Source organism: Tursiops truncatus, chromosome 1 (genome assembly GCF_011762595.2).
Source record: "Tursiops truncatus isolate mTurTru1 chromosome 1, mTurTru1.mat.Y, whole genome shotgun sequence".
Lineage (NCBI taxonomy): Eukaryota > Metazoa > Chordata > Mammalia > Artiodactyla > Delphinidae > Tursiops > Tursiops truncatus.
In genome coordinates this window covers 4,493,204-4,515,006 of record NC_047034.1, presented here as the reverse complement: position 1 = coordinate 4,515,006, position 21,803 = coordinate 4,493,204, and the positions used below count along the sequence as shown (strand labels likewise).

Genomic DNA, 21,803 nt, shown 5'->3' with positions numbered 1-21,803 from the left:
TTCCCCTTTTTCATTTGTAATTCTATTGATTTGAGTCTTCTCCCTTTTTTTCTTGATGAGCCAGGCTAATGGTTTATCAATTTTTTGTATCTTCTCAAAGAACCAGCTTTTAGTTTTATTGATCTTTGCTATCGTTTCCTTCATTTCTTTTTCATTTATTTCTGATCGGATATTTATGATTTCTTTCCTTCTGTTAACTTTGGGGTTTTTTGTTCTTCTTTCTCTAATTGCTTTAGGTGTAAGATTAGGTTGTTTATTTGAGATGTGTCTTGTTTCTTAAGGTAGGATTGTATTGCTATAAACTTCCCTCTTAGAACTGCTTTTGTTGCATCCCATAGGTTTTCGGTCATCATGTTTTCATTGTCATTTGTTTCTAGGTATTTTTTTATTTCCTCTGATTTCTTCAGTGATCTCTTGGTTATTAAGTAGTGTGTTGTTTAGCCTCCATGTGTTTGTATTTTTTTACAGATTTTTTTCCTGTAATTGATATCTAGTCTCATAGTGTTCTTTTCTGTTGTTTTTATTAATATATACAAGTTTATTATATTTTCTGAACAAGAGTCTCTTGTGTGCTGTATATATCACAGATATTTTTTTCCAGTTTCTGACTTGTCTTTTCACTTTTTAATGGTAGATATTCAAGAACAGAAGTTTCATTTTAATGTAGCCAAATGTATTCATCATTTTCCTTATGTTTTGTGCTTTTTATATCTTGTTTAAGAAAATTTTCTCTAACTTAAAGGCCATAAAATAATCTCATATATTGTCTTAGAAATTTTAAATTTTTGATTTTCATTTTGAAGTATTTTATCCATCAGAAACTGGCTTTTGCACATAGAGTGAGATAGAATTTCTATTTTATTTGTTCTTACCAAAATGTCCTAGCACTCTGTATTGAACAGTTCACATATTCCTTGCTAATCTTCCATGCCATCTCTGTACTGTACCAAGTTTCCATATACACATAAAGCTGTTTATGAGTTTTCTGTTCCGTTCCAATAACTATTAGTCTATCACTTCTCCGACTCCACAGTGTCTTAACTGTACTAGTTTTGCAATCTGCCTGCATATCTGATAAGACAGTCCCACCCACATCTCTTTTCAAAGTTTTCTGGGGTAGTCTGTTCATTTCTCTTCCACGTAAAATAATTCCATTTAAAATGATTCTTTTTTTTTTTTCTGTGATTCCATTTTAAGATCCACTTTATGTCATGTTCAATGAACACCCCTGTTGGTTTGTATGATGGGAAATGCATTGAATATAGGGATCAATTTAAGAATTTACATTGCCATAATATGGAGTGTCTATTCATAATACTCCTTCAGTGGTTTTTATCTCTTTCCACAAAGTTTTACAATTTACACCAGTATGGTATAGCACAGCTTTCCTTATATTCATCCCTAGGTACTTTATATTTTTGATGCATTATAAATCTATCTCTTAAAATTGTATCTTCTAATTGTTTGTAACATGCATAAAAATAATAAAGTTGATTTTTAATATTGATTTTTATCTCCAGCAACCCAGTTAAATTTTCTCATTTGTTCTCACAATGAAACTAAACTTATTGTTGTTTTCTATTCTATGACAACTTTACCATGTTTTGTTTCTGTCTTTCCAAAATTTACAATTTTTAATTTTCTTTTTTGTCTTAATGCTGATAAGGGCTTTCAGTATATTGTTGAGAGAAGTGGTAACAGCAAATATCTTTTTCTTATTTCACGTTTTAAAGGAGGTTCTCCTAAAGTTTAGCCATTTAGTATAATGTTTGCTATAGATTTCTTCAGCTACATTTAAACACTTTTAGGAAGTTATATTCTAAGACCCAATGCATACTATTTTAGAAGTATTAAAGCTTCGAGTGAACAAAACTCTTTAACATTATGTAGTATCCCTTTATATTCTAACTTTTTTTGCCTTAAAGTTTATTTCATCTGCTATTAATATAATTACAGCAGCTTTCTCTTGGTTAGAATTTGTTTGGTATATAATTTCTCATCTGTTCTCTTTCAATATTTTTGCACTAATATTTTACATATGTTTCTTTTAAGCAGCATATAGATTTAAAAATTCATTCTAATAATTTTAATCTTTAACTGAGATGTTAGTTCACTTCTATTTGATGATTACTAATATAGTTGTGTTTATTTTTATAATTCTTATGCATCTTTTTTTTTCGCTTCTTTCTCTTATTTTGGATTGATTTTTTCCTTATGCCATTTTTTTTCTGTTTTCAAAATTATATGCTATATTTTATCCTCTTTGTGGTTATTTTTGAAAAGTAGTAAGCATATTTAAGTGAACAACTTTATTCCATAGCTTTTTCCTCCTCCCAAACAATACAAGATTATTGAACTCTTCAATTCTGCTTATTCCTCTCCTGGCTTACATCGTACTATTGACCATTGTGTTAACTTTATTTAATAGTGTTTTTAAATTCCATTAATTAGACATTAGTATCATAATTTTAAATCAGTCTTTGTTTAGCTTTACTTACTCACAGATTTACAAGTTTCATTGCTTAACTTCCCTTCTCACATCTCCATTCTTTCTGCAGTATGTTATTACGGAGTTCCTTTACTACGTTTCTGTCGATGATAAATAGTTTTTTTGTCTGAAAAAATATTTATTTCACACTTATTCTCTGGTTGCTTTGATGTACAACTCTAGGTTGACAGGAATTTCATCACAACATTTTGAAACAATTAAGCAGTTGCCTTCAGGTTTCTAAGGTTGCTGATTTCAAGTTGCTGTTGGTCTAATTTAATTCCTGAGTGGATAGTCTGACTTTTCTCTCTGGCCATTTTTAAGATCTATTTGTTTTCATGTTCCATACATTCACCATGATGTGCATTAGTGTCTTTTTATTTATGCTGTTTGGAAGTTACTGTACTTTCTGAATCTGGGAACTTGTGTTTTCTCAGTTACAGGAAAAAATTCTTATTGCTCTTTCCCATCATTTATAATATATTATTTACTTCTGGGAACCCAATTAGACATATGGTAGACCTTCTAATTCTGTCTTCCTTCTGTCTTCTATGTCTCTTTACCCCTATTTCAAATCTTCCATCTCTTGATCTTTCTGTGTTTTAATTTGGGAAACATTATGTATGTGTATGTGTGTATGGAAAAACCTGAACGAACTCTTTGGCCAACCCCATAAATATTTTATATATATATATATATATATATATATATATATATATATATGTATGTGTGTGTGTGTGTGTGTACATACACACACACACACACACACACACATTCTCATTTTAGTTAACTAATATATGTATGTTATATATTCTCATTCTAGTTAACTAATTCTCACTTCAGTGGTGCTTAATCTGCTGTTTAAGCCACTCTTTGAGTTTTTAACATTAGCTATTCTGTTTTTCATTTAGAATTTCCATTTCGTTGTCATTCCAACCTGTTTTGATTTTTAAACCGCTTGTGTTGCTTCCGTCTCATGTTTTCAATTCTCATTTTTATTTCTTTAAACATGTTAGGCCTTTATGTTTTACTTTCTAACCAATAATTCCATTATTGGAATTTTTGGTTGTCAGAGTGTACTGTTTGTTATTTGCGTTTGCCATTGCCCATGATGCCTTGATTCCTCCTGTGCTTTGTAATTTTGGGTTGTGAAATCATGGCCAGAGGACTTTTTCTGAGGAATCTTGTGGGGCCAATGTTGAAGCTTTATCTCACTAGAGAGAATGTGTTTCTTTTTGCTCCTGTCAAGCAACCAGGGGTTCTACTAACTTAGGACAAATTCTTGTTCTCATCCTGACTTAGATTTTACAAGACTAAGTAGGTAGTACTACTACCTACTACCTACTACCTGCTTCAAGTAAATAGTACTGAATTGTACTCCCCACCAAATTCATCTGTTGAAGTCCTAACCCCCAATGTGACTGTACTTGTAGTAGGACCTTCAAAGAAGTATTAGGGTTCAATGAGGCCATAAGGCAGGGCCCTAATCCAAATAGGACTGGTGTTTTGTAAGAAGAGGGAGAGACCCCAGGGTTGCATGCACACAGAGGGAAGACCATGTGAAAACACAGCAGGGAAAGAGTTGGCAGCAAGCCGAGGAGAGAGGTCTTAGGAGGAACCAAACCTGACGAGACCTTGATTTGGATTTCCAGGCTTCAGACTGTGAGAAAACAGATTTCTGTTGGTTAAGCTATCCAGTCTGTGGTATTTTGTTGTGGCCGCCCTAGCAGACTAACATAGTAGGGAATAAAACTTTAACCTCTAACTCATGTGTGTGCAGACCTCTCTTTACAGATTTTCTGGGGAGTCCAGGCAGAGTCAGACAGGAGCCCTGCCTTCTCTCACTCCTGGTGGGCAGATTTGTTTTATAGTCCAGCCATTCACCGAGGGCAGGGCTCTGACAAAGGTCAAGTGCTGCCCTCACTAAGGGAACAGCTCTCAGGATGTCTCAACCCGAGGATCTTGTCTCAGACCATTCAACCGGCACAGGCCAATGACTCCATCAGCCACTAAGACTCAACTCCCAAGACTGAGAAATTCTCCAGGACAACAGTAGTGTCAGAGACAAATTACAACCCTGATGTTTAGCTCAGTTTTCAGGTTTGGGTACCTAGATTTTTCCTACTTTTTCAGGCTTAACTGTGCATTTAAAAATATGGTTGTTTGGTTTTTCCATCTAGGTTTTTTGGTAAGGGAAATTTTTAAGGATACCTACTGTGCCATATGCCTGGAAACTAAGGTCCCATTAGTCTTGTTATACGAGTAAGAAAACCTTTCCCAGAAGCATTCCTGCAGAATTTCCCCTGTGTCTCATTGGTAGGAGCTTTTGTAAATCAATCAGTGCAGGAAGAATGGGATTTCCAAGGTTGACTTAGACTGGTCAGAATTTCTCTCAGGGTCCCATGGAGGAGTGATGGACAATGAAACATATTTGGGGAACTGTTGTAGAGACAAAATAGCATGACTGCAACATGGATAATTTAGGGGAGGTGAGTAAATTAGTCTGACTAGTACAGAATGTTTGACCTAGAGAGTAACAGGACGTGAGACTAGAAAGATACTTCAGGGGTCAAAGTGTTGGAGTACCAAAAATGCCTAGCTAATTAGTTCATGTTCTATCCTACATGTAAAATTTTGACATTGAGGATTTTCCAACCAGAAAATGACAATTAAAATGAGGTGTTAATACTGTTATTTTGACAACAGTGTTAAGAATTAATTAGAGGAGGAACAGAATAGAGGCAGGAATTATAATTTAGGCATCTACTGCAGTAACTTAGTCATCAAGTGACAACGACCCAAACCAGGTAAGATTTCAATAGGAATTTAAAGAAAGAGAGACACACATTATGAGAGAAGAATGAATGAAATGTGGTGACTGACTTGGACATAGGACAAATTAGGGGGAAAAAAGGCAAAGCGCTAGTTTACTTAAATATTTTTGACCGTATGAAAAAGACTTGAGTCATATTATAGGGTTCCAGTTCCAGCTCTGCCGTTTCCTGGGTGGTGACTTTGGGCAAATCACTTAGAATCTTTAGTCCTCAGTTCCATCATTTGTAAAACCTGGATATGATTATATATTTTCTATCTTAAAATGTTGTGAGATTTAAATGAAATAGAGTTTCTGAAAGTACGTTGAAAACTCTATAAGATGATAGATGTGTATTAGGGCACCTCTACCGCATGCAAGGATTTAGGTTCGGTATTACAACAGACACTAGCAGATATGACTGTATTCTTTAAGGTTATAGCTCAGTGTTGGGAGAAGGGACACATAATTATTTATGTCTTAAGAAGATATGAAGAGGAAAGGGGTAGAGGGGTAAATCAGAGATGGCAAGGACCGAGTTGGATACATTTCCATCCAGATAAGGAGATATGGCTAGTGGATGAACTCACTTCCAGGCTGAAGTGGTTAGGTACCTTTTGGTGAATTTAGAGGTTATCAGTTAAAAATAGTGGTGTGAAACGGAGACTGCATTCTGGGATCACTACTTGAAGGAGAGCTGACTGACCAGAAACATATCCTGTGGGTTTTGCATAAGTAAGAAATAAACTTTCATTGTACAAATTCATTCACACCTTGGTATTGCTCATTAAAGCAGTTACCTTGCTTTGACTGAAACAGGGGCATTAGGGAAGTGTTTCAGTTAACCGTTGATGATACAAGTTGCCCCAATACCTACTGACTTAAACCAACAACCATTTTATCTGTCATGACTCCACAGGCAGCAAATTGGGCAGGCTCAGTTGAGCAGTTCTTTTTCTGGTCTACCCAGAAATCACTCCTGAGGCCGTATCCATCTGACAGATTGACCGGGGCTGGACTAAGGAGGCCTCCTTCACACATCCGGCGGTGGGTACTGCAGTCAGCAGGGGCGCCTCAGTTTTCCTCCTCGAGTGCTCTGCCAAAGACTATCGTGGGCTTGTTTATTTACAGCGTGGTCTCATGATTCCAACTCTGTCTAAAAGAAGCAGGGGGGCATGCAAGCTTTACAAACAGTGGTTTGTGTCACGTTTGCTAAAGTCACAATAGTCAAAGCAAGTCATATAACCAAGTTCCAATTTAAGTGGGAAAGAGAAACCTCAACGCTTGATGGGAGGAGATGCAAATATCCCAACACGAGGGGATATGAGCACATGGATGGGGGTGGATTATTGAGGTCAATTTTACAAACAAGCTGTCATGAAGAACATGAGATCACATTTTATGTGTATATGAAAGGGTTGAAGGAGTAAATACCATTTTAGATGGACGCTGAATGATGCAAGCATATTTTATTATACTTGAAATGACAATAATTTACTCTCTGACAATTTGGGGAACTGGAAGCCAAAATCCAGCAGCACTGCCGTCCCTCTGAGGGCTCCGGTGGTGGGGGGATCCCTTCCTTGCCTTGCCCAGCTTCCTGGGCTTCTGGCTGCATCTCTCCAGCATCTCCCTCCATTGTCATATCATCATATCCTCCGTATGTCAGTTATAAGGACACTTTTCACGGGATTCAACACTGCCACCTCGGATAATCCAGGAGGACCTCCTCATCTCAAAATCCTTAGCTTAATTACATCTGAAAAGACCATTTCTTTCCAGAAAAGGTATCATTTATAGGTTCCAGAGATCAGAACACAGACATATATTTGGGGGGCGGGGGGCGTGCACCATTAGCCCATTATAGGTCTAAATACCAATGAAAACACAGGGCTTGTGAAATTGGATTTTAAAAAAGACCCAACTATATGATGCTTAAAAGAAATTCATTTTAAAATATAAAAACAAATAAAGGGGTAGGAAAAGTTATACCATGACAACCCTTATCAAAAGAAAGCTGGAGGGCTTCCCTGGTGGCGCAGTGGTTGAGAATCTACCTGCCAATGCAGGGGACACGGGTTCGAGCCCTGGTCTGGGAGGATCCCACATGCCGCGGAACAACTAGGCTCGTGAGCCACAACTACTGAGCCTGTGCGTCTGGAGCCTGTGCTCTGCAACAAGAGAGGCCGCGACAGTGAGAGGCCCGCGCACCACGATGAAGAGTGGCCCCTGCTCGCCGCAACTAGAGAAAGCCCTTGCACAGAAACGAAGACCCAACACAGCCAAAAATAAATAAATAAATAAACTAATTAATTAAATAAAAAAAGAAAGAAAGCTGGAGTGGTTATGCTAATATCAGACAAAGCGCATTTCAGAACAAGGGAAACTATCAGAAGTAAAAAGGGACATTATATAATGATAACGGGGTAAAGTCAAGGGGCTATCACAATCCTGTGTATTTATGCACCTGATAACAGAGCTTCAAAGTACATGAAGGAAAAGTTGAACAAATCACAAGCATAGACAAACCCAAAACTATCTTCTTTAACAATGCTATCGAAATGTGTCATCAAGAAATACCATCAGGGGCTTCTCTGGGTGGCGCAGTGGTTGAGAGTCCGCCTGCCGATGCAGGGGACACGGGTTCGTGCCCCGGTCCGGGAAGATCCCACATGCCGCGGAGCGGCTGGGCCTGTGAGCCATGGCTGCTGAGCCTGCGCGTCCTGAGCCTGTGCTCCGCGATGGGAGAGGCCACAACAGTGAGAGGCCCGCGTACTGCAAAAAAAAAAAAAAAAAGAAAGAAATACCATCAGATAGAGCAATTGGTGGTGAGAGCATCCTTATAGAATTGTACAAATATGACCATTCACACAGCAAGTGTACAGTTTAGCTACATGTAGAAGATCGGCATTCCACAGGACTCCACAGATGCATCAATTTTACACCTGTAGGAAACCTAAAAGGCTTGTATGCTATGCTGATCACTGAGGCATATCCCTCTTGCCCACCACGGGGAGGATATTAACATAGACCATACTAGGCAGACTAGTCAGACACATCAATGTCATGGATATTTGACCTGAAACTCAGTGTGCCTTTCACTGCAGTCATGGAACAGTGGACATGCTCTTCTCCCTCAGGCTGCAGCAAGAGTGCAGAGAACAAGGCTCTGATTTGTATGTTGTATTTACGACCTGAACCGAGATCTCTTTGCTGCTGTGTTGGTAAGTGGGAAATCCTACAAAACAGTGGCTGCCTGTGTAATTGTAAAAGCACAACACTAATCCATCTATTGTAATAAGGTACAAATGGAATCACATTCTTGCTAGCTCTTTAGCAATGTTCTTTCTGGTAAATACACTGTTAATACCGAATATCCATAAGAGTAGGTTTCATTTCGAATAATTGCATAACAAAAGGGCTAGAAGTAATTAGTCTGGATATTTTATGTGACAGTGATTGTGTGCATGTAGTTTATAATTGGAATGATTGTTCAGGGTTAACAAGGCTGCACTTCACTGTCAACATACACTGACTTCATTTGAAATGCAGCCCATACACTGCACTTACCATTAATTCGATGACTGTTTGGGGGGAGCTTACTAAATAGATTACCAGATAAAATCACGGTTACCTTGTGGTTATCTTAGGATATTGTCTCTCAGGACAATAGACTGAGATCAACCGATGTGTCGATAAAACCCAACACTGATTCTTAACCATAAAATTTTAGGGGAAAGTGCATTTGTATCGTTTCTTTACTGTGTGACACAGATGTGGGGTTTTGCTGCCGTTATGTGTTCATCCATTCATTTCAACAAGCTTTTCTTTTTTAGCATTTCCTATGTACTTGTGCTGCTAGGGATACAAAGATGATTAAGACAATCCTTTGCCCTTAAAGACCTCACAAGCTGCTAGTAAAAAAGCCCTCATAAATACAATAAGAGAGTGCAAATACATACAATAAGAGAGTGCAAACATAGAGACACGTTTTGGATGGAGCACTGAAGTGGTGTGCCCAGCCCAGCCTGCAGAGGAGGCGGTAAGCAAGATGAGCAGTCAGGGAGGGCTTCATAGAGGAGGGAACATAGCAACCGAGGTTTAGGGACAGGCACGACTTCACCACTTCAAGGAGCTGATGGATATCTTTGTCAGAATAAATATCGCGCGTGAAGTATGAACAATCCGTCTCCAGCACTTAGAGGAGAGGGCCCTGATACAGAATAAGTCCTCATTATTTGTTATTTACATCAATGAGCCATTCTGTTCTAGCTGTAGCCGTGGGGAAAGAAATGATAACAAATTGAACTAGAAGAATGATAGACGCAAAGGAGGACAGGTTTGAGACATAGATAAGTAAAACGGGTAGGACATGGTGATCCCATGGGCAGGGAGGTGTGGAAAGAGTGAAGGGTCATGCTCTGAAAAGAAATCTCTGAATTTGCTGTGCTTTTAAAAGAGGAAGTAAACGGGGCAGTAGGACTTCGAAGGGAATAATGGTGAAGTCCATTCTGAGTTTGGGGGTATTTGTAAGTGTATCTGTACAGCAGGCAGGTGGAGAGTAGGTGTTGGGAGCCCACAATCGTGGGTCCTGAGCGGAGATCTGGGAGCCGTGAGCATGTAGGTAGCAGATTAAAAACGTAAGCATAGATTAAATCACGGGAGGGCGCAGTGTGCAGTGAGAAGGGCTGAGGGCTGCTGCTTTCAATGCAGTCGGGTAAGTACTGTCTGTCCGAGTGCCCGAATTTAACCACCAAGTCAAGCCTGCCGCCTCACCTTGGCGGTGGGGGAAGAAGCTGGTCTACTGCTCAGTAGAGAGTGATTGCGAGGGTGGAGGAGGACCTGAAATGGCTAGATTCCTTCATGTCAGGCAGCCCATCCACAGCTTGTCTGTCCAGGGAGACAAAAATAAAACGGAAAGATAGGAGCCGAGTGCAGGTGCGCTCCGGGCAGGCAGCGCTGGTGGGCGAGCACCCCTCGTGAAAAAGCCGAGATTCGCTGGGCTGGCAAACAGAAACGGTTATAATTCCCCGAAGAATTTTCTAAGACCAGCTCTGTGAAACAAAGTGTGCTATGGGATGTCGGATGAAATGAAACGAAGATTCCCTATGGGCGACCTTAGGGGCGTGTAACATTTGCTCTCAATCATAAGAATTGAGAGTGAAATGCGCTCTACGTGGAGCATGACATGTCATAACTCACCATCCGGCTATTTGAAAAACATCAAATACATAAACCAGTGTCCAAAAACAACTGCGCAAAACAGGCAGTGCCCGGACAAGACGTCTGTGCTCTGTGACCCCAGCACCCATTTGCCCACTAACAGTGCAGTACATTCATAATTCGTTAAAAGATAACGCAGATAATAACACTTAAAGTTAATCAGAGGCAGCTTTTGGGGGCTTACATCAGACACTTTGATAATGTGTACATATGTCCTGATTGTCAGTAAAATGGCCCAATGCTATTTAATAAATACAATTTAATAAGACCTCAGAGTTAGTATCTTTATCACCCAGTTTTTAAAGTATTTATTTGTAATTATTAATCCATAGTAAATACTTTCAAATTTGCATCATTATGTAAAGAATGTTAATTTTAGAATTTCATATGAAATGTTTATCCACTAGCTAAGGATTACATATTTCAGAATGAACAACCACGGACTTGCCCATTTGAAAAGCCTTTGTTCACTAAGTGTCATAGCAATAGGTAAAAAAGTACAGGTGGGGTTGTGGAGATACAAAGATGAAAACAGCATATTCCCTACCACAGGGGTCCCCAACCCCCGGGCCACAGACCGCTACTGGTCCACAGCCTGTCAGGAACTGACCGCACAGCAGGAGGTAGCGGTGGGCCAGCGAGGGAAGCTTCATCTGTATTTACAGCCGCTCCCCAGCGCTTCAATTACTGCCTGAGCTCCGCCTCCTGTCAGCATGACGGTGAGTTGTATAATTATTTCATTGTATATTACAATGTAATAATAATAAAGTACACCATAAATGTAATGCGTTTGAATCATCCCTAAACCATCCTGCACCAGCACCCCACCCCGTCTATGGAAAAACTGTCTTCCACAAAACAGGTCCCTGGTACCAAAAAGGTACTGTTGCCCTACCATCTTGTTTACAATCTGTTAAGAAAACAGTGCCCCCAAAATTACTACATGTAAAAAGCTAAAATGGAGCAAATAATTGTGGGAGATCAAAGGAAGGACATCTAGAGGGGAACCAGAGGAACAATGAAAAATGTTTTAAACAATAAGCAATTAATACTAAATGCTAAGAGGACTGGGTGGGTTGGAGGAATTTATTTTGCCTTTGCAAGTCACACTGCAGTGGACATTTGTTAATTGTGTCCCCAGCATCAATACAGGCCGTTCTCAGGCCTGGGTCTGGGAGGGTTCACAAGGCAGTTCCCGAGACAGGCCCCGACTGCCTTCGGCACCAGCTATACTCGTGAAGATCAGTTCAGGAACGGACACATGATGAAGAGATGGCTGTTAGAACTTCTGGGGGCAAAAAGGCTTCTTCTCGTCCAGGACCTTCATAAAAAGGCTCTCTTTTCAGCTGGCCAAGGATGACAAAGCTGTTTGCAGCCATCCTTCACCCACGAGAAAAGCACCTGCCTGAAAAGGCCACGAGCAATAAGGAGGCAGAGCTGGGAAAGGAGCCTGAGCCCTAGCCGTGGCACTGAGCCTAGATCAAGTGCTGCCTCACGGTGATGGGAGCCCATCCCTTTTACTGTAACCAGACAAAGCTGTGTGATCCACAGCCTACAACAGAGAGAGGGCTAATGTACCTATTTAAAAATCAATGCCTAGGGAAGCCTAGGGAAACACGTTTCTCTGAAACTCCTTCCTCCTCCTCCAAATAACAAACATGTTCAGTATCAACACAAACATCACAGATGAGAGGAAGGGGGATAAAATATATGCCATATCATGTAACATGCAGAGATGGGGCACAGAACTCTTTCTAAAGCAAACCTGGGTGTAAATCCTTCATAAATAAAGTGGGAACTACAGTTACCATTCTAAGGTGGAACACCGTGCCCCCATTTTCATACAGGTGTGTCTACTGTGAGCGCAGACAGTCTGAGAAGAAATGAACACGTGCTAGAATAACGTAAGGGTCAAGATCCAAGGAGGCTCTTTCAAACAAGAGATGCAGTGAATGAAAGTTACGTGACGTGCCACGACACTGACTCCCAAGTGCAAAGATGAGACGAAAACTGAAATGGGCAGATAACCTATTCAAAGTCTAAATGACACTCTAATTATCAAATCTGTTTGGAAACAATTTGTACTAAAATACTTTATCAACTCTTAACTATACAGCTTTCCAGCTCAGATTATGTTTAAAGATATGTAAGAATGCACACACATGTAACGTGAATAGTACAAAACAGCTTTCTTTTTTTTTTTAATGTTTATTTATTAATTTGGCTGCGCCAGGTCTTAGTTGTGGCACACAGGATCTTTGTTGCAGCATGCGGGATTTTTAGGGATCTAGTCCCCTGACCAGGGATTGAACCCAGGTCCCCTGCATTGGGAGCGTGAAGTCTTAACCACTGGACCACCAGGGAAGTCCCACAAAACAGCTTTCTGGGCCTAAATGCCCAAAGGCCTTACTAACTAATGGATGATTTTTAAACCTGGGGATGGAGGAGATAAGGAAAGGTTCTGGTTAATTCATGATCTGCTTTACCGGGTAATCCGAAAGCTATTTTTTTAACATCTCTTTTTCCAAGTACTGTTTTTAAATTTTAAAATAATTAGATTCACAAGAAGTTGCAAAGATAGTACAGCAGTTTCCCTTCACCCAGTTTCCCCCACTGGTTACATCTTATACACTTGTAACACAAATCAAAGCCAGGAATGTGACATTGGAACAAAGTACTCTAGTTCTACCTCTAAACACACGTGTAGACTTCTGACAGGACCAGAACACAGAACTATTCCATTATCACAAAGATCTCCCTTGCTCCTACCCCTTTATATTCACACCTGCCCCTCATCCACCAAAGCAAAAGCTGCACAAACTAGTGTTTACTCTTCCTAGATGACTATTATTTTCTATTTGAACCTGGTCTAGTCTATTTCATTTCTATAAAATTTGGTCTCCACCCTTTGAATTAATGTCATGAACTATTAATAGATCCTCATCCTCAGTTTTAAAAACAATGTAATCAACTGGAACTTCCAGACTTATTTCCCTTATTTGATAATTTGGTTTGACAAAAAAAAACACAAAAAGCAAACACACACAACTGATTTATGGTGAATTCCTTTTTCTAATCACAGTTGCTCTTTCCATAGCTTTACTTAGGGTCCCTCCTCAGGCTTCCACGTTCTGAACTCTTCTCAGATCACTAAGCAGTCTCCAGAGCCTGATAACTAATTTATTATTCCAACACAAAGGAAACTGGTCTACAAAACAGGATTTTGATTTATTAATTCACTATAAGATTCACTATAACAGACCAATAGGGTCGTTTCAATCAGCACCTACCAAGAGAATCCAGATATGATTATAGGTAAATGCAGATGCCAAAAAAGGGGTGGTGATGGTTCAGGGTCATCCTTCTCCTGCACCACTCAACAATCTACTCTTGTCCTCAGGGATCAATTCCTGCCCTCATTTTCTCAAAAAGTGAAGAACACTTACAAAACGGCTACTCTTCAAGCCTGAAACACAGGCTGAGGGCGGGAGTCAGGAGTGGTGTTAATTTAATTCTAACGCCAGAAGTTACCTCCTGGGCTTGTGCTAATTTTCTCAAATTTAATTTTGTGGAGGGTAGCAGAATAACTTTCATTTTTCGGACGGGAAATATAATTTTAGTTTGGATTTTGCAAATACTTTGCAACATGAAACCACCGCCCGTTCTTCCTTTTGGTCCTCATTTTAGTCTGGGTCAAAGAACCAGGCCGTGAGGGCTCCCCTTCCAGCTGCCCTCCAAGCACACATCACCTGTAGATACTCAGCCTTTTCTGGACAAGCCCAAGCGGGTTATAAACAAACCTGGGATATTTTGATCACTTTCTGGCATCTTAGTTGTAGCGATTATGCTGAAAGATCCCAAGACTAGTTTGACACGAGAAAAAAGGTCCACATGTCACCTCAGAAGACCAATGGAACACCTAGAATGAAAGTCCAGAGAGTGGAAAAGGCACGTTCTTCCCCGTCCCCGCATCGTGTGGGAGCCTCCTCAGCTGCCTAAGGTCCACTTTATCTGCCGGGCAGGGCCGGTGGGGCTGCGGAAGGCCGGGGTCCGGGTCCGGAGGGCGAGGGCGGGGTCGGGGGTCTGGGCTCGGAGGGCCAGGTCCAGGACCAGAGGGCGGGATCCGGGGTCAGGGGTCAAGGTCCGGAGCCGGAGAGCCAGGGCTGGGTCGGGGTCCAGGTCCGAGGGCAGGGATCTGAGGGCGGGGTCCGGGTCGGGGGTCGGAGGGCGGAATCCGAGTCCGGAGGCCGGGGCCCTGAGTCGGACAGGGAGTCAGAATCCGGAGGGCCGAGGTCAGGAGGTGGGGGTCGGGGTCCAGGACCGGAGGGCGGGGTCCGGGGTGGCGGGTCTGGGCCCGGCCTGGCTCTGCGGGAGCAGTACGGACCGCCCCTTGGCCCCAGCGCCCCACCTCCCAAGGCGGCAGCCATGGCGGCCTGGCGGGTCCCGGCGTCCGTGGGCGCTGCGCTCGGGAGGCAGCCGTCCGCCGCCCCGCCGCCAGAACCGCCCCGGGTCGGAGAAGGGTTCCGACAGCGCCTCAGCTTCACCCTCTGCTCCGCTTCGCAGGGAGACTGCGGCGGCTCTGGGCCCGACTCGCAGGGCGGGCCGGAGGGAGCAGCGAGGCGTCCGGCGAGCGAAGAGTTAACAGCGGCAGAGCGGAGGATCTTGGAGCTTCACGCCGCCGCCTGCGCGGTGAGGCCCCGCCCCGTCCCTCACGGGCACTCGGGTTGCTCCGCCCCTCCCCGCCCCGCCCGGACCGCAGCCCCAGGACCACGCGCTTGCGCAGTGAGGCCCCTCCTCCCCAGACACCCCGCCCCGCCCTCCGCGGCAGCCCCGCCCCCTGCAGCCCCGCCCTCCCCGGCCGCCTGGTGATAGGTGCGCCTGCGCGTCCCCGGTCTGGAGAGGGATTGCCGGAGGTCGGTGCAGTTCTGCCTCGGGCCTCTGACGGCGTGCAAGGTTACAGCTCAGAACTTTTCGCTTGATAACTGGCCACAGTTTCCTATTCCGGGCAAAGAGTTAACGTGGATCTATCCTGAGTATGAGCGCGACTCCTTTCTGATCAGTGTCCGAGCTAAACTCCGGTCGCAGTCTAGGGCCTGTCATCACTGTCCTGTGTGTGTGTGTGTGTGTGTGTGTGTGTGTGTGTGTGTGTGTGTGTGTGTATGCGCGTGTGTGTTTGGGGTTGGGGGAGTGGTGTAAGGCATTGATAGAGGAGGTAGAGGAGCTGAGAAGTCACAGGGAAATATGTGTGTGTTTATCTGCAGTATCAAACACTGCCATCCAATGATTTCAATAATGAAAACATAAAACATGAACTTATTTTTAATTTATTTTAATTTTTGCTATCATCCTTTCGTCCTTTCCACCTATCGGAGCAGAGTTACAAAATAAAGTATAAATAGGCCTTTACATTTTTACTAGACAATCTAGAGCTGTGTGTTCTTCTGGTTTGGGGATTTGACAATTGCTTGTTAGCACCAATATCAAAACTTATCACCTCCCTTAACGCTTTCTGACACAGACTACATACGTTCAAGGGTAGCATGTTTATATTTGTATCATCTTGAAAGAGCAAGTGAGTTCTGTGATAAATATATATAGAAAAGATACAAAAGTAGCCTGTTGAATACACTGCGGGTGACCAGCACTTGACATGACTAGTGTTATTTGATCTGGCCTGAACCAGGGGAGCAGAGAAGAAAACCTTGGAGGTTGCCTAAAGTTGACTTTTTTTTTTCCACGGTTAGTTAGTAGGCCCTGAGATCCACTTCTGTGTTGAAACTTTTGCACAAAGACTCTTTAGGAAACGACTGGCAGCTTTTGATGGTTCTTGTTTATACTCTTTTTAAAATAATGTGTAATTTGTTCCCACACTTCACTATATAAATGTGGTAAATAGAAGCAAAAAGTATCATTCTCTATAGAGCAAACACCAGTGGCCTGGAACGACCAGCTCAATCGGCCCGGGAAGGGAAAGAAACTTTTTCTCACTCAAGGAATTCACACAGTTTCATCAGTGTCAGAATCGCAGGTTAAATGGCTGTCTAGGAGACCATAAGCAAACCCAATAATGAGCTTGTTGTTTTTGTTGTTCAACAAATCAGAGCCCCCTCACAGTGGTCCTTCTTCCACACCTGCAGGCAGGTAGCTCTCTCACGTGTGCTGACCTGCATCACTGGGCATCTTGTTCTCCAGTCAGACTGTCAACACTCTTGCCCTGCCTTTGTCTGTTGCCACCATGACCTGAGGCTCACTTACTGAGGACAAATTACGTTTGCGTGGGCAGCCATCAGAGTTTCCCCATTGATTTGGAGAGCAGGAGAGCAGTCCAGGCCCAGGAACAATCTGTGAGGCTCCCAGGTTCCAGAAGACCCCCAGCGATGAAAAGCAGAAAGAAGTCTGCTAACAGAGTTCCCAGCGTTCTTTTGCTTTTCTTCCAAGTCTTCCAACACGGACTTAGTAAATAAAGAAGCAAGGTCTTGACAATCGGTCGTTCTAAAGTAGTGTTCAGTGCCGCTGGTTTCATGTAATCTGCTTCTGCGGCCCCAAAGGATTCGGGAGGCCCCTTAGGCTGGCCTTGGGACTTGATGGCTGGATTTCTGCTGCCCTGGGCTCACTTTGCTGGAATGCCTTAGAGGAGGCCTAGGCTTGAACTCTAGTTGTCCTTTTACTCCACGCTTTATTCATGACGCATAGTTGATGAGAAGCTGAACCAGAACAAAATATTCAGCCGCTAAGGAAGACACTCTGAAGAAGTAGTTTGCCGCATACGCAAAAATACATGTAAGAAGATATTTAAGTGTCACGTGTATTTTAATGGAAAGGCTCTATGCAAGAGTGGTGCAGAGTTACTGCGTGGTAAAAGAGTTATAGAAAAAGCCCAGGAGACAGTTCCCCTTCAAAATCTCAAGGCTAAATAATGTCACTCATGTGGCCCAAATCCACAGAAGAGGTTGCATTATTTGTCTTCACACAACGTGCTTGGGACAGCTTTTTAAGACTATGTTTGAATGTAGATAGAGGATGCTTTCTTGACATCTGAAGTGCTGTAGTAAAAGCTGCTTTTGATCAAAGTCGTGAAGCAGTGAGTGTTAATATGTTAAAAATAATAGTTTTATTTTGCTTAAAAATGGCACTAACAACACTCCAAAAAAAAAAGAAAACCGCAAAATATGCAGTGGAGTAGCAGACGATGAAGGTAAGGAAAAGTGTTAAATAATAGTAAAGGTAGTGCTTTTCTCTAAGGACTGTTGGTTTTGATTAGCACCTTTTCTGTAAGTTTAAATCATTATCCACATATTTTAAGTACTGAAATTGCAACTGCAACTTCTGAGTGAAAGTTCATTTTCAGCCTCTTAAGCTCTTAAAGTCATTAAATCACCTGTTATTAAACTTGTTACCTAGAAACTGAATGAAAAATACCTGAGCAGCGGCTACATCGTTATTGGGTATAGAGGAGTTCTTGTTTTTCCATCAACTTCTCACTTTTCTCAAACTGTATATTTTCTCCTTATGTCACATAAAGTTGGATTGTGTATAATGTTGGAATGCATTCAGTCCTTAATTGCAAGTGCCACGAAAATGGCTGGGAAGAAGTTTAATATTGTTTGAAGAAAATGTTGCAGTATTTTATGAGTAGGAATGATGGTGAGGAGATACGATGAATACTGAGATGAATGAATTGTTTGATTTCACTACTCTTCAGGCTGGCCAGCTGAACTACGTGGACCCAGCTACCGGCTACATGGTGCTCACCCGGCTGGCCCACTTGCAGAGGGGCAGATGCTGCGGCTCTACCTGCAGACACGTGAGTACCAGTTCGGCAGGATGGCAGCAGTTTTCCGTGCTTCCGTGACTTCGTAAATACCTATTATTTGAAAAACAAGTCAAATAAAAATGCTAAATAGAACCTGGTGTGCACTTTTCACAAGCTGCTCTGGCCATGGACAATAAAGTCCTTAGGACCAACAGAGGACCTTTAAAGTTAATGGAATTTTGTAACGTTTCACCGTGAGCATCAGTTCCTTGAAGCACTGTGTTTGGAAATTCATGGGAGTTCTTTATTACGAGGAAACTTTTCACGAGGTTTCAAATAAGTTGTGTTTACTAGGCAAGTAGAAAGAGGGCAGGAAAAGAAATCCGGAATATTGCAAACTAGATCCCAGGAAGAAGCATTTATTTTTCATTTTTAGCTGAATAAATAAATACTTGCCTAACATTGACAGGTAGGTTTTTTATAATGATAATGATTTCCTCCCTCCGTGTCCCTCCCTTCCTTTCCTCCTTCTCCATTATTATTACTATTATTATTATTACTACTACTCCCCCTCCCCTCCGCTTTCTTCTCCTTCTCTCCCCCCCACCCCCTGCCCATTCTTTCTGTGGTTGTTTTCTACTGTGTCTTTAAAATAACCATGAAACTTGCTACTCCAAACTTAGTGCTGTACGTTTCCTAAAATGTATATTTCAGCAGCCATATATCTCTATGCTCACTGATTAAAATGAACTAACTATGTAATACTTCCCTACTTTGAACAAAAAATAAATGGGAATGGGTTCTTCCCTCTAACTTTTTAAAAGCATACTACTAGTAAGGTAAATTGTTATACAGTTAAGATTATAAACAGATAAGCTCTGTTTATAGTCCACTTTGACTGTATGTTTGGGGGGCAAGAAGGAGTTATTTCCTCTAAGCGACCTACTTTCTAATGAAGGAATTGACATTAAATGCTTGTATTAACAGTAGCCAGTATTGAAAAATTAAGCCTTCACTTTTATGGATGTTCCTACCTGTGCCATTAGCTGTTTCTAATCAAACCCATAAGAGCTCTGCCTGAATTGAGGACTGGAGAATTTTTTAAGGGTGAGGTTTTGACAGTAAAATTCTTGAAGTTGGAAGGATGCATTTAGGAAGTGATTCTTGGACCCTAATTAGAACCATTTGCCAGATGTTGCCATCGTTCTCCTCTTAGTCTATAGGAGGTAGAAAAAATAATCTATAGAACGTTACTAGCAGTCTCTTTTTTTCACCATGAAAAGTGTACTTCTTCGAGATGACTGTTAAATAATTCAACAGTAACTTGTTTTATTACTTTTGCAGTGTCCATATGGTCACGTCAATGTCAAAGATCCATCCAAAAAGAAGCGATTCAATTCACACTTTTATGTTTGAGAAGAATTTCATTGCTGTTCTCCATCTAATTGAGCCTTATTAAAAAAATAAATAAAACCGTAATCCAGAATTGCTTTCTGTGCTGTTAGTACTTGGGCACTAGTTTAATCTTAAACTTAAGCATATATTAATCTTAAACATGTATTAAAAGAACATCAGTAAAATGAAAAAGCTAGCAAATGTTTGTGTGTTTCTTTTCTGAATATAAATTTATTTATTTATTTATGTTTGGCTGCTTTGGGTCTTCGTTGCTGCACGTGGGCTTTCTCTAGTTGCAACGAGGGAGGGCTACTCTTCGTTGTGGTGCCTGGGCTACTCATTGTGGTGGCTTCTCTTGTTGTGGAGCACGGGCTCTAGGCGCGTGGGCTTCGGTAATTGCAATGCGCGTGCTCAGTAGTTGTGGCACACAGGCTCCGTGGCACGTGGGATGTGGGATCTTCCCCGAGCAGGGCTCGAACGCATGTCCCCTGCATTAGCAGGAGGATTCTTAACCACTGTACCGCCAGGGAAGTCTCTGTTTGTGTGTATCTGAAGTGGCACATTGATGATTATTTTCCTTTCTTTTTGCTTCATTATTAGACGTATGTCGAAGAAAGAAAATAATGACTGTTCCATTAACTAAATAGCAGCAATTGGGTCACATTAGTAGCTCTTGATTTTTTTTTTATAGCCTCAGTTCTACTGTTTTCTCCTCAGTGTTAGCAACCCAAGGGAGGTTGCTGGCAAACAGAAGAGTTTGAATACATTCTTCCTTTTATTTATATCTTGAGCTATAAGGAGATTGATATGATGCTATATCTTGCAGCATATGAGTATCCAAGAAGGGCCGTTCTGCGGCGAGAAATGCTCTCATCTTCCATCTGTTCTCCTAATAAAGCCTTTAAATCATTCTGACTTGGGGGTCAGGCTGCTTAAGATGCTTCGATTAAACCATTCTTTTTTTCTCTCCCCCCCCCCCATTTTATTCCTCCATCTCTGACGGCACTTTGCAGGCTCATCTGTCTTAGGATGTTTTATTAGCTTTACACCTATTTCATTCACTGCTGCGAAGACCCTGGGCTTCAGTCTCCAACCCAGGTTCTGGGTCCCCTCCCCATGCCTCCTTTTCTGTTTCCCTCTGAGGATAGCAGCCCCCAGGAAGCCTTTTCCTTGCAGGGGAAAGCTGGTCAGTGAAATGGAAGGCTGGCTTTACCCAGAGCTGACCCTCAGCTTTTTCTCCCGGCAGAATCTGAATGGTTCTCCAACATCTCAGAGGTCTGCCTTTGTCTCTGCCCGTGGCCCTCAATGAAGGTTTTTTCTAAAGCTTTCTAAACATCTTAAGCAGCAAAAAGGCTCTGGTGCCTTCTCCCATATTTGATTCAAAACAAAACACCTTCTAAACTGTAAAATGAGTGAAAAGAAGCCCGTTAAGTCTCTAATGCGCCACGTGTTCATTTTATGTCAAATAGTAAGTCGTTTCCCAAAACTGTCGGCGGTTTTGGTGTCCCAGTGTTTCTGATGTTCCTGACTGTGGGTCCCTCAGCAGCACTGCCCCGGGGCCCTCCTTGGACGTAAAGAGCAGTGTCTGTGGCCTGGTGTTGCCCTCTCCAGGAACTATTTGGAGGAGAACAGGAGAAGGGATCAGCATTGTGACAGAGGAGGCAGTCAGTCTTTCCAGGAAGGTTTATGGACTCCTGGGGGCCACTTTCCTTTCCACTCTTAGGTCAACGAGCAGCCAGCTAGCTCCACGTTTCCACTAGACTTGAAGATTACCACAGACATCTTCTGGGTGGGAGCTGTATGGGGCGTTCTTCAGCAGTCCCAAGAGGAAGACCAGAAGGAAATGGAGTGGAGAAGGCCAACTTTCTGGAGACACAAGAGGAGGAGGAAAGCAAAGAGAAGAGTTCTATTTGCTTTTTGCAAGTTCACTTTGAGGCTCCCCCCCCAGTCCCCGCCCCCTCCTAAGGCAGTGTTTTGAGAAAGCCCCTTGGCAGATGGGAATAAGGTAAGGGATGCCTCCCTCCTAGAGGCAGCTCTTTCCTTCTCCCAGTGCAGCTCCTGCAGTGCCGAACTGGCCTAAGACGGGAGGACCCTTGCGTGAGACTTTGTGACTCTTCCTGGCAGAACTTCTA

At 42.2% G+C, this 21,803-nt stretch overlaps 1 protein-coding gene and 1 long non-coding RNA gene across 3 annotated transcripts; one reads left to right on the top strand and one right to left on the bottom strand.

Annotated features, from left to right (window-relative positions):
- Window positions 1–3,244: 3,244 nt before the first annotated feature.
- Window positions 3,245–15,068, bottom strand: LOC117310295 (uncharacterized). 2 transcript variants are annotated; one of them, XR_012329868.1, is made up of 4 exons: window positions 14,932–15,068; window positions 14,324–14,442; window positions 7,881–8,075; window positions 3,245–6,456 (listed from the first exon to the last, which is right to left on the bottom strand). It is a non-coding gene; the product is annotated as an uncharacterized lncRNA (long non-coding RNA). The 2 variants fall into 2 exon arrangements; XR_004524473.2 differs by lacking the exon at window positions 3,245–6,456 and having other exon boundaries at window positions 6,755–8,075.
- On the top strand, window positions 14,949–19,755 carry C1H1orf53 (chromosome 1 C1orf53 homolog). Its single transcript, XM_004329236.4, has 3 exons — window positions 14,949–15,212; window positions 18,226–18,327; window positions 19,621–19,755. Exons 1-3 carry the CDS (start codon window positions 14,949–14,951, stop codon window positions 19,690–19,692), a joined length of 438 nt encoding a protein of 145 aa, XP_004329284.1. The 3' UTR covers window positions 19,693–19,755.
- Window positions 19,756–21,803: the final 2,048 nt, after the last annotated feature.

Coding starts and splice junctions, on each gene's coding strand:
- C1H1orf53 (XM_004329236.4), top strand. CDS start 14,949: ATGGCGGCCTGGCGGGTCCCGGCGTCCGTGGGCGCTGCGCTCGGGAGG. Junction 15,213..18,225: donor TTCACGCCGCCGCCTGCGCG/GTGAGGCCCCGC, acceptor ACTACTCTTCAG/GCTGGCCAGCTGAACTACGT. Junction 18,328..19,620: donor GCGGCTCTACCTGCAGACAC/GTGAGTACCAGT, acceptor TTACTTTTGCAG/TGTCCATATGGTCACGTCAA.